Source organism: Meles meles, chromosome X (genome assembly GCF_922984935.1).
Source record: "Meles meles chromosome X, mMelMel3.1 paternal haplotype, whole genome shotgun sequence".
NCBI lineage: Eukaryota > Metazoa > Chordata > Mammalia > Carnivora > Mustelidae > Meles > Meles meles.
In genome coordinates this window covers 50,142,670-50,155,717 of record NC_060087.1, presented here as the reverse complement: position 1 = coordinate 50,155,717, position 13,048 = coordinate 50,142,670, and the positions used below count along the sequence as shown (strand labels likewise).

The window sequence follows — 13,048 nt, the reverse complement described above, 5'->3', positions numbered from 1 at the left end:
GATTGGCTGACAATTTGAACATTTGAAAAAGGCATACTTGGTGTTTACGGACTGGCTTTGGGAGACCCGCGCGCGCAAAGAAAAAGGCGGGAAAGGGAAACAAAGAGGGGAAGTTAGGCCTTGTGATTCAGCAGAAAAGTATCCTGTCTACGTGACTATGCGGCCCCCTGCCTATGTGGTCAGGTATTAGACCATATCTTACGAGAAAGCTGTTTGCAGGGAGTGCCCTATCTTGCTAAGAAACAGCTATTATGAAGTTACCAACTAACATTGTATTGAGGGAACCAAGCGGTTACAGAAAAGCAAAAGAGCAGTTAGTTAGTTACATCCTAAAAGCCAGGCAGTTACAGAAAGGCAAAAGAGCAGTTACATTGAATTCAACCCTGGGGGAAGCAGTTACATTGAATTCAACCCTGGGGGAAGGGTCTTTGCAGGCAGGGGTACTCTTTACACAACAAAGGAGCAGTTAATTAGTTGGCGACGGGGGGGTCTTTCATTTCCCCCCTCTTTCTTGTTCATGGATAGAATCTTATATCCATTCGTCCTGTTCTTGCATGTCCTGCCCTTGCATTGAGCTAGTCCGGGACCCTGTTTGTTTAAGGAGTTGGTATTGCTGTGTCAGTACCATGGTCTGAATTACCGACAAGCGGTCTTTCATGAACTGGACGAGTTTACTTAGGATGCAAGGGCCAAATGATAAAATCAATAATAGAATAATAAGGGGTCCCATGAGGGTGGACAATAAAGTTGTGAACCAAGGTGATCGATTGAACCAGCCTTCAAACCAGCCTTGCTGGGATTCAAAATCCCTTCTCCTTTGGGCTAATCTCTCTCAAAGTTTATCCATTGTCTCCCTAACCACCCCAGTTTGGTCAGCATAAAAACAGCATTCCTCCTTTAAGGCTGCGCACAGTCCTCCTTCTTTTAGGAACAGTAGATCTAACCCCCTTCTATTTTGTAGCATGACCTCTGAGAGGGAAGTTAAGGATTTTTCTAAGGCCGTGATTGATTTCTCTATAGCCTCAAGATCAGCAGTCATAGTGACTTGTAACTGCATAAGCTGGTTGCCTCGAAGTAAGGCAGAAGTTCCTGTTCCAATTCCTGCTGTTATTCCTCCAATTCCTAACAATAGAGCTATAGTCAGGGTTATGGGTTCCCTCCGGTATTGGAACTTTTCTTTCCCCTCATAGAGGTCGAGGATGGTTTCTGAACTGTGGTAAGTTATTCTGGGCCAAAGTTGGACTAAAATGCAGTAGTCTGCAGTGGCATTTAAAAGCCGGGCAGCGATACAAGGGGTTAAGCCGGTGTTACAAGCCCAATATGTTCCGTTGGGTGCTTTTAAATAGTAATCACTGGGAGAAATGGCAGCAGTCGTGTTGCATAGTGCCTGATGGAAGGTGGGCACTGTGCCTAAACATAGTCCCTGGCCGGATACTTCAGGGAGGGTCAACCTGTGTCCAAGGGAAGTACAAGTAGTCGGGGGGTTAGTGTGGTTGGTGAAATTAGCGACAGTAGCTATACCTTCATAATAAGGGGGGTTGGAGACTAGGCAGAGCCAACAATCTTTAGCACGAGTGGGATCGGAGTAGTTGAGGGCCTTGTATGCCCCTATTATTAAATTGATGAGTCGATCCCCAGTTCCGGGAGATGTTGTTCCTGGGCCTGGGGATATATTAGCTGGACTAGTACTGGAGGGTGTGGAGGCCCCGCTGGAGGTGCTGGTGTTATGCCTTAAGGATAATCTAATATCGGCAGGGGTCGAGTAGGGACCTATAGGGGGCCGACGAGGGCTAGGGGGTCTTTGGTCTGGTAGGACTATATTAGGTCCTACTGGACGGGTCTGGGGGTTTTCAACCTTGAGTTTAATTTTGAAGATGAGACCTTTATCCTTTCCTGTGAGATACCATCTAAGGCCCCAAGTTTTTCCTGTTATCCATTGGGTAATATCGAGAGCAGCTCTGTCCTTTATAAAAGTAATGCTTAAAGGGAGGCAATAGCCCGAGGAGCAATTGAGCTTGTTATGTCCCCCTGGGCAGAGAGTGGGGTCACCATGATATCCAACGCCCACGATTGGTTTGGTATAATTTCGACGGACTATAATGGAGTCCCAGGAAGAAGAGGGTCTCCAATAAGCATCTCCAGTAGTTTCACATCCCCATTTAGCACAAAAATATTCTTGGTAACCTCCACATCTAAATGCAGTGTTGCGATCCCTGCCATCCTTGGGGCAGATATAAAAATCTCTATCGGCCAAATTACATCGGTTTGTTGGCTTTCGACAGCCTTCCGGGCGACTCGTCCATTCCGATGAGGCTCCCGTCATTTCAGGTCTAAGGTTAGAGGGATCGGCAGTGGGAATATCCCATTCGTCTAACCCAGCAGCTAACTGACAGACGTCAGGGGTGAGAGCAGGCCACCAATTACCAGGGGTATGTAGGCCCGTAATGGACCAGACAACTTCCCCCGTCTGAGAGATGACCTGCCAAGTTAATTGTTTGGGGAGATGTGGGCTGGAACCTCCAAATGAGAGGAGAGAGTAAACAAAGAATAAAACTAGTGGCGAATGAGTCTTATCTTTAGTGGATTCGAGGATCGTCGGACGGTCCATTCTGAGTCCCGAAGGTGTCCAGTTTGTTCTTCCAGGTATGCTGCTTTCACGTGGGAGGCGTGGACCCAGGCTGCGATTCCGTCGACCTTCAGTGTCGTGGGTGTTGTCAGGAGTACTGTGTAGTGTCCCTTCCAACGGGGTTCGAGGTTTGTGGCTCGATGTCTGCGGACCCAGACGGTGTCCCCAATTTTATAGGGATGGGGCCGCAGTGAGGTGTTAAGTTTCTCCTCGTAGGCGGCTGCCAGGGGTTTCCAGACCTCTTGTTGTACCAGCTGCAAGGCTTGCAGATGGGCCTGTATAGAGGGGGAGGGGGAATGAGCAGAGATATCTGGCGCAAAGAATGTGACAGCAGGGGGCGGAGCACCATAGAGAATTTCAAAGGGAGTTAGGCCATGCGGGCCTGGGGTGTTCCTGGCCCGATAGAGTGCTAGAGGTAGGAGCAATATCCAGTCTTTAGAGCCAGTTTCAAGCAGTAATTTAGTTAAAGTCTCCTTAATGGTTCTATTCATTCTTTCTACCTGTCCTGAACTCTGGGGTCTATAAGCACAATGTAGTCTCCAATCAATCCCCAGAAGCTTGGCCACCGACTGACTTACCTGGGAGACAAAGGCAGGCCCATTGTCAGACCCCAGTACCTCGGGCATTCCATACCTAGGGAAAATTTCTTCCAACAATTTCTTGGCAACTATGTTGGCAGTTTCCTTTTTGGTAGGAAAGGCTTCTACCCATCCTGAAAAGGTATCTAAAAAAACTATAAAAGATATTTATATCCATACATGCCAGGTTTAATCTCGGTAAAGTCAACCTCCCAATGTGTGCCAGGTCGATGACCACGTACCCGGACCCCTGGTCCAATAACAGTCTTTCCAGGATTAACTTGAGCACAGGCTTTGCAATTAGCGGCCGCTTGATGAAGAAGGAAGTTTCTTTTGGGGATAAAGTCTTTTAGATCTGCCCTATCCATTAGGGTCTTCATTTTACTTGCACTTAAATGAGTCAACTGGTGAAGATGATTTATTAATTCTTTTGCCATTTTTATGGGCATTATGGCTTTTCCCTGGTATTCCCATCGGTTCAGGGCTGAGTTGTAATCGGCCCCTAACTTCTGTATGAAGTCCAAGTCGGCCTCCTCATAATTCCAAATGGGTGTCCCATCTATCCCTTCCGTCCCAGTGAGTATGGTGACAGTTAATAGCTGGGGCCCCAAAGCTGCCTGTTTGGCCGTTGCGTCAGCCAGGCGATTTCCTCTCGCCTCGGGGGTATCCCCTTTTTGGTGGCCAGGGCAGTGTATTATGCTCAGCTTCTTGGGGAGAAATAAGGCCTTTAATAGGGCCAATATTTCAGTCTTATTTTTAATCTCTTTGCCGTCTGAGGTTAGCAGTCCCCTCCGCCGATAGATCTCTCCGTGAACATGGGCAGTGGCAAAAGCATATCTGCTGTCTGTATAGACATTAAGATTTTTATCTTCTGCCAGTTGGAGGGCCTGGGTTAGGGCAATTAATTCTGCCCGCTGCGCCGAGGTGCCTTCAGGCAGCGCGCTTGCCCATATAAGTCGGTCGTGATGGCCGCTCCTGCCTGTCGTTTTCCATCCTGCAGGTAGCTACTGCCATCAGTATACCAGGTCAGATCTGCATCCTTCATGGGCTGATCAGTTAGGTCGGGCCGTGTCCCATGCATTTCAGCAAGGATTTGGTGACAGTCATGCAATGGTGCCTTTCCAAGAGTAGGCAATAAGGTTGCGGGGTTAAGAGTCACTACAGGTCCGAACTGGATCCTGTCTGTGTCCAGGAGGAGGGACTGATAATGAGTCAGGCGGGCGTTAGACAGCCAGCGGTCCGGTGGTTGGCGGATTAAAGATTCCACTGTATGTGGAGCCAGGATGGTTAGGGGCTGTCCTAAAGTCAGTTTAGTTGCGTCTTTGATGAGGACCGCGATTGCTGCTATCATTTTTAGACATGGTGGCCAGCCCGCCGCCACGGGGTCCAACTTTTTGGAGAGGTAGGCAATAGGGCGCCTCCAAGGCCCGAGTCTTTGAGTTAGGACCCCCTTAGCAAATCCTTGTTTCTCATCAATAAAGAGGTCGAAAGGTTTTGTTATGTCTGGCAGGCCTAGTGCTGGAGATTTAAGGAGTGCTCGTTTGATATGGTCAAACGCCTGCTGCTGTTGTTCAGTCCAGACAAAGGGAGTACCTTGTTTAGTTAAGGGGTACAGAGGAGCCGCTATTTCTGCAAACCCCGGGATCCATAGTCTACAAAAACCCACCGTTCCTAGAAATTCCCGCAGTTGCCTGTGGTTTTGAGGTGCAGGAATGCCAGATATAGTCTCTTTCCTTGCAGCCGTCAGCCATCGTTGGCCATTATATAACTCGTAGCCCAAGTAGGTGACTTTAGTCTGGCAAATTTGGGCTTTCTTTGCGGATGCCCTATATCCCAATTGGCCTAGGGCCTGTAGGAGATCCCCAGTACCTGTTTGGCAGTCCTCTTTATTGGTAGCTGCTAATAGGATGTCATCGACATATTGGAGCAGGATCAGAGAGGGATGTCTTACCCGGAAGTCGGCTAGGTCCTGGTGAAGAGCTTCGTCGAACAGCGTTGGGCTATTCTTAAACCCCTGTGGTAGCCGTGTCCAGGTTAACTGACCTGATATTCCCAAATCCGGATCCCTCCATTCAAAGGCGAAGAGGGGCTGACTCTGAGGACTCAGTCTCAAACAGAAGAAAGCATCTTTGAGATCTAGGACTGTATACCAGGAGTGGGTTGGAGGCAGGGTGCTAAGTAAGTTGTAAGGGTTGGGCACCGTAGGGTGGATGTCCTCTACCCTCTTATTGATCTCTCTGAGGTCCTGAACCGGTCGGTAATCATTGGTACCAGGTTTCTTGACAGGTAACAGAGGAGTGTTCCAGGGAGACCGGCATGGGGTCAAAATGCCCTGGTCTAGTAACCGCCGTATGTGCGGTTTGATGCCCTGGTAGGCCTCATTGGACATGGGGTACTGCTTAACATTGACAGGAACGGTGGTTGCCTTTAAATGTATGTGAATAGGGGGCTGCTGAATAGCTAGTCCCATTCCTCCTGTTTCCGCCCAGGCATGCGGGTAAGACGTAAGCCAGGATTCTATGTCTCTCTGAGGTTGAGGGGGCTCCTCATGTAGTCTATATTCTTCCTCTAACTGTAGGGTGAGGATGTGTAGAGGAGTCCCATTGGGGCCGGTCACAGTGGCCCCTTGTGGCTCAAAATGGATTTGGGCCTTGAGCTTGGTTAATAAATCTCTCCCCAGGAGTGGGTAGGGGCAGTTAGGCACGTGAAGGAATGAATGAGAAACTTTACCTGAAGCCAGATGTACTTTTCTTTCCGTAGTCCATCTATATTGCTTTCCTCCTGTTGCTCCTTGAACCCATGCCATTCGGTCACTTAATGGTCCAGGGCTCTTGGTTAGAACAGAGTGTTGAGCCCCTGTATCTACTAGGAAGGTGACTGGTTGCCCCCCAACGGTTAGGGTTACCCGGGGTTCGGGGGGGGCTCCTGACCCTGACGCCCCTAGTCTTCGTCTAAAGCCATAAGCCTTGTAACTTGCTTAGCATTTCCTCTAAGGCGTTGGGGATTCTTCGGGCAGTTCTTGGCCCAATGTCCTCTTTCTTTGCAATAGGCACATTGGTCTCGGTCTATCCGAGGCCTCCTTAAGTCTCCCTCCCTGTCTGGCTTCCCTACCTCTAAGCCCTGGCTGCCTTGCACTACGGCGGCCAAGATTTTACTAAGTTCCTTGTTTCGTTTACGTTCTCGCTTCTCTTCCCTTTCTTCAGCTTCCTTCTTTAGTTTTTCCTCTCTCTCTTCCTGCAACCTCCTAAGTCATTCCTCCTTTTCTTCCTGAGTTTCTCTTTTATTAAAAATCTTTTCTGCCTCCTTTAATAAATCCTGTAAAGAGAAATCTTGTAGACTTTCCAAACGCTGCAGTTTATTTCTGATATCTGGTGCTGACTGCCAAATGAATGCCATTGAAACATTTCCTCTCTGTTCATTACTATCTGGGTCAAAAGGCGTATACCTGCGATAAGCTTCCTTAAGCCTTTCTAGAAAAGCGGTTGGAGATTCCTCTGCTCCCTGAGTCACCTGTCTTACCTGAGCCAAATTAGTGGGGCGGCGCCCCACATTATGGAGACCTGCTATGAGTAACTGGCGGTAAAGGTGTAGGTGGGCCCTACCTCCAGCCGTATTGAAATCCCAGTCAGGGCGGGTCAAAGGGAAGGTAGCATCTATCACATTAGGGAGTTGTGTGGGCCTTCCATCGTCTCCTAAGACGTTCTTTCTGGCTTCCAGGAAAACCTTTTGTCTCTCCTCGGTGGTGAGGAGAGCCTGCAAGAGCTGTTGGCAGTCATCCCAAGTAGGCTGATGTGTGACTAGAATGGATTCAATTAAGGCGGTTAGGGCTATGGGGTCCTGCGAAAAGGAAGGGTTATGGGACTTCCAATTGTATAAGTCGGAGGCTGAGAAGGGCCAATATTGGAGGTTCCCTGGCTCTCTTCCTTGGCGCAAGGGAAAGAGCTTGGAAGTCCCCTCCTGTGTTAGTTCCTGGCGACCTCTAAGTCTTCCCGCGATTGGGGATGGCAAGGGGTCGTCTCCTTCAGGGGGGTGATCTGGCTCCCCTGTAGAATTTAGTGCCTGTACAGGAGGAGGTGGATGATAAGGGGGAGGTTCTTCGGTTAGGAGATCTATTAAGGGGGAGTCTTCAGGAGGAAGGACCTTCTGTGGTTTTGGATGCCTCGGAGAGGAGGGATCGTTATTAGAGGAAGAAGAAGGTTTGGGAGGGTCTGTAGGGATTATAGGATAAAGATTAGAAGAGGAAGAAGGTTTGGGAGGGTCGGTAGGTACTGGGATAGGGTGTGGAGCAGGGGGAGCGGAGGGTGCTGGGGGAGGAGTAGTGTCTAGAAGGGGTTTAGGCTTTGGGTGGGTGAAGGGAGAGACCCAAGGAGGAGGATCATCAACCAGGCTTTCCCAGACTACGATATAAGGTACTTGGTCCGGATGGCCTTGGGGTCCCTGGTCGAAGACTCGCTCCTTGACCTGTAAAATAACATTAATATTAAAGGTTCCGTCTTTGGGCCACCCAACATTGAGGGTGGGCCATTCTGAAGTACAAAGGGTCTGCCATTTTCTTCTTTTGATTTCCACTGACAGATTGTTGGCTCGAATTTGGACATCTCTCCAGTGTCCTAAGGTGAGACTTAAGGGGGTAGTAATTGTTTGCCCCATTTTAGAGTCAAAGAAAACACCAAGGACAATAAGCAAGACACACAAAACAATTAACAAGAGGGACGCTGCGCGATTCCGGTACAAAACCAAAAGTACAAATTCAACCGACCCAAGGGAGCCTCGCGGTCTCCCTGTGGTGGACAAAACCCGCCCAGGGGAACCAAGAGGCTCCCCTGTGGCGGACAAACAAATGTATCCCTCGGATACTTGTGGGGCCCCGAAAAAGCGAGCCCCTTTAATCCCTGGGGCGTCCCCCAGGGTGGCAGGGGAGAAGTCCGAGTTCGTCAACTCCTTCTCAAGCTGCCCAAAATACAAAGCAACAACGCGCTGTTGTACAATCCTATACAGGCGTATAGGCAGGACGGAGGACAAACGAGAACACGAGACGGGAGACAAGAACACAGTTATTAAATTTTAAATGCTGGCCAGCTTACCTCCCGGTGGGAGTCGGTTGGATCCCTGGGCAGGAGTCCGATGATCTCGGTGGGACCTCCAAATGAAAGACCCGTGGATCCCCTTACCCAAGAATTCAACACTGCCACAGGATGCAAACAGCAAGAGGTTCTTTATTGCAGCGCGGGCGCCTGCGGGTGGTCAGCAGCTCCTGCTAGCTGAGCCCCCCAGGCTGGAGTGGAGCAGGGTTTTTATAGACAGGTACAAACAAGTTTTGGATGAGACGGAGCTGATTGGCTGACAATTTGAACATTTGAAAAAGGCATACTTGGTGTTTACGGATTGGCTTTGGGAGACCCGCGCGCGCAAAGAAAAAGGCGGGAAAGGGAAACAAAGAGGGGAAGTTAGGCCTTGTGATTCAGCAGAAAAGTATCCTGTCTACGTGACTATGCGGCCCCCTGCCTATGTGGTCAGGTATTAGACCATATCTTACGAGAATGCTGTTTGCAGGGAGTGCCCTATCTTGCTAAGAAACAGCTATTATGAAGTTACCAACTAACATTGTATTGAGGGAACCAAGCGGTTACAGAAAAGCAAAAGAGCAGTTAGTTAGTTACATCCTAAAAGCCAGGCAGTTACAGAAAGGCAAAAGAGCAGTTACATTGAATTCAACCCTGGGGGAAGGGTCTTTGCAGGCAGGGGTACTCTTTACACAACAAAAGAGCAGTTAATTAGTTGGCGACGGGGGGGGGGGGGGGGGGGGGGGGGGGTGTCTTTCAACATCAGCCACAGAGACATCTTTCAAGATATGTCTCCAAAGGCGATGGAAACAAAAGTGAAAATAAAGTTTTGGGACTTCATCAAGATCATAAGCTTTGGGGAGACAAGATGGCAGAGAACTAGGAGGAGGCGTTGTTTCAGCCTGTACCCTAAAGTGAGCTGATTACCTAGCAAACAACTCCGATCACCCATGGGATCAGCCTGAGATTAGAATTATACATGTCTGGATCTCTATGGGGGCAGAAGACACCAGTAGGCAGGTAAAGCGGAGTGGGAATATCAGACTGATATTGGAAGATAAACAGAAGGGGGAGGGAGCTACCAGAAGCTACCTATTGGAAAGTAATACCCCAATATGAGAGTGCCCTGTGACTGGGGACCAGCATTAACTTAGAGTCTGGTTGAAAGCACTCAAAAAGAGCAAAGGATTGTGGGGAAAAATTGTGGGAATCAGGGCAGTTAGGGAAAGGGGCTTAAGTCCCCGGACGGAGGACAGCCACCCCTGGCACTGAGCCAGAGAGAGTGTGGTGAAGAAGCCAGGTCTTGATCCCTGAGCCATCAGCGTGCCTGAAAGCGCCTAAGTGGGGGCTCCCATGAGGGGCTGGGAGCCTCACCAGTGGGCAGAATCACAGCATTTTTGAACTCACCACATGCACGACACACCATGCTATCAGGGTCTGAGTGGTGCCCCATACCCTCCCCTGAGAGAGGTGCATGCAGGAACCAGCCTATCACTCCCAGACCGGGAGAGTCGGAGCACTCCCAGCCTGGGCTAGTGGGAAAATCTCAGTGTTCTATCACTGCCTGGGACCTCTCTGTCAGTCTGGAGCTGCCCAGACAGCAGCCACTGTTGTGGTTTTGGGTACAAGGAGGAGTTCCTGCATCCCTAGGGACCCGGACTGGGAACATGCTCTGCCAGTGGCCAAGAGGAAATTTATGTGCTCTGGAGTACTGAGAGGGGAACAGACTGAGGCTTCTCTCTGATAGGGAGATCTGGGGGCAGTTTACTTTCCTCTAAACCTCTAAAAAAATAATTAAAAGCTGTCAAGGCCAGAGAGAACAAAGGAAAAAACAAACAAAAAAACCTCCAGAGAACAAAAGCCTGAAAAACCGGATCCTCAGAGCCCACCCCCTTGAGGGGGGAAGGAGGACTTAACTCAGGAAACACTGCCTGAAAACCCACTGGGCAGGCCCCTCCCCCAGAAAGCCAACCAGAAGAAAAAAAAAAAAGACAAGAGAACAACCACTAGTACTTCATAGATACAAATTTTATTTCTAATTTGTTCTCACTATTCTGGTTCATTTTTATTTTGATTTTTTATATAGATAACTTTTTAGCCTATTTACCATCACAGTGAGATGTCCAGTACATCAAATTCCATAATAACCATTTAACCTGAACTTTTTGATACATATGGCCATGTTTTACTTTAGCTTTTATTTTTAATTTTTTTAACTTTAGTTTAGTTTACTTTAGTTTATTCTTTTTTAAATTTTTATTATTCAATATTCATATAGAGTTAAACTTCAAGGTAATCCCCTTTTCCCAATCAATGCTACGCCTATAGGTAAACCAGTTTTTAATCCCCCTTTATCTTAGGAAAGTGGAGTCCTTTAACAAAGATATCAAGATACATCCAGGAAGAATCAAAATAACCTTCCTCGCCCATACTGAGAATTTATAACCACTCTCTCATCTTTTTCTTCTGCCAGTGTTTCTGTGTATTTGTGTTGTCCTGGTAGTATATAAATCTTGTACGTGGTGTTCTTTGTGACAAGGTTCTTTTTTTGGTTTGCTTTTATATATATTTTCTCTCTTTTTTTATTTATTTATTTTCAGCTAACAGTATTCATTGTTTCTGCACCACACTCAGTGCTCCATGCAATACATGCCCTCCCTATTACCCACCACCTAGTTCCACAACCTCCCACCCCCGCCCCATCAAAACCCTCTGGTTGTTTTTCAGAGTCCATAGTCTCTCATGGTTCATCTCCCCTTCCAGTTTCCCTCCATTCCCTTCTACTCTCCATCTCCCCATGTCCTCCATGTTATTTGTTATGCTCCACTTGTCATCAACCTTTATCAGTCTTTTTGTTTGTCTGTTTTTTTTTTTGTATACTTCACAAGTCTACCTTGGGGCCCATTTGGGCTGGGCCTTCTCTTTTATTTTATCTTTCCTTTTTTCCTCTCTCTCTCTCTCTCTCTCTCTCTCACTTTTTCTTTTTTCTCTCTTTCTTTTTTCTTTCACTTGGGTGGGGACTATTGATTGCTGAGAAACATTCCAGGGTGCACTTTCACTGCACCACAGTCAGTACATCCAGGTATATCCGTTCAGCCATCTCTCACCAAAATGACTAGGAAGAGGAATGCCAAACAGAAGAAAAATTCAGAGGATGGGCCTTTTGCAACACAGCTAATGGCTATCGATATAGACAATATGCCAGAAAGGGAATTCAGGGTAACAATTATTCAGAAAATAGCTAGGTTGTAGAAAGCCATGGAATTGATTATGGCAGAAGTGAAAACCACCAGGGATGATGTTCACAATGTTAGGGCAGAACTGAAACCACCAGGGATGATGTTCAAAATGTTCTCAATGAGTCCCAACCTAATCTAAATTCTCTAAAAGGGAGGATAACTGAAACAGAAAAGAGAATTAGTGATCTGGAGGACAAACTGATAGAGGAAAAGGATCAGGGGGAAGCCAGGAACAAACATCTTACATGCCATGAAAACAGAATTCGGGAAATAAATGAGAATCCCTGAAGGGGAGGAGAAAGAAAGAAGTCTCGAAGATATTGTGGAACAAAATTTCCATGAAAATTTTCCCAATCTTGTGAATGGAACCAGTGTTCATGTACTAGAGGCAGAAAGGTCTTCCCCCAAGATTATAGAATCTAAAAAATATCAAGGCACCTGATAGTAAAATTGAGAAATCATAATTGTAGACAAGATCTCTTGAAAGCAGCTAGGACAAAGAAGCTCCTTACATACAGAGGAAAGCCCGTCAGAATAATGTCAGACATGTCCACAGAAACCTGGCAAGCCAGAAAGTGATGGCAAGATATATTCAGAGCACTAAATGAGAAGAATATACAGCCAAGAATATGTTATCCAGCAAGACTGACATTCAAAATGGATGGAGAGACAAAGAGTTTCCAAGACCAGCAAGGCTAAAAAGAGTATGCGACCACCAAGTCGACACTGCAGGAAATATTAAGGGGGGGTTCTATAAAAGAGGAAAAATCCTAAGAATATCATTGAACAGAAATATGGAGAAAATCTACAGGAAGACTTCAAAGGTAACACGATGTCAATGAAAACGTATGTATCAATAATCATTCTCAATGTGAATAGCCTAAATGCCACCAGAAAATGACACAGGGTTGCAGATTGGATAAAACAACAGGACCCATCTATATGTTGTCTACAAGAGACCCATTTTGAACCTAAAGATACACCCAGAGTGAAAGTGAAGGGATGGAGAAGCATCTTTCATGCCAATGGGCCCCAGAAGTAGGCCAGGATAGCGATTCTCATATCAGATAAATTAGATTTTAAACTAAATACTGTAGTCAGAGATACAGAAGGAAACTACATAATTCTTAAAGGCACTATCCACCAAGACGATCTAACAATTATAAATATCTATGCCCCCAATATGGGAGCATCCAATTTCAGAAGAAAACTATTAATCAGACAATTACATAATGAAACTATTAATCAAGATAGAGTCATATTGATATGAATACATTGATAGTAGGAGATCTTAATATGCCTCTCAGTAACAGACAGATCATCGAAGCAGAAAATTAATAAAGAAATAAGAGCATTGAATGAACTATTGGACCAGATGGACCTCACAGATATATACGGAACATTCCACCCTGAAACAACAGAATACTCATTCTTCTCAAAAGCATATGGAAGCTTCTCCAGAATAGACCACATACTACAAGTCAGGACTCAACTGATAACAAAATACTGAGATTATTCCCTGCATATTCTCAGATCATAATG

General features: G+C 46.8%; 1 protein-coding gene across 1 annotated transcript; it reads right to left on the bottom strand.

The window, feature by feature from the left end:
• Positions 1 to 495: 495 nt before the first annotated feature.
• On the bottom strand, positions 496 to 9,679 carry LOC123934645. The gene is given in 7 exon segments (XM_045994771.1): positions 496 to 2,510; positions 2,555 to 3,350; positions 4,073 to 4,165; positions 4,168 to 6,123; positions 6,126 to 7,665; positions 8,062 to 8,194; positions 9,675 to 9,679. Coding segments are annotated over 7 exon segments (6,504 nt in total). The 3' UTR covers positions 496 to 529.
• Positions 9,680 to 13,048: the final 3,369 nt, after the last annotated feature.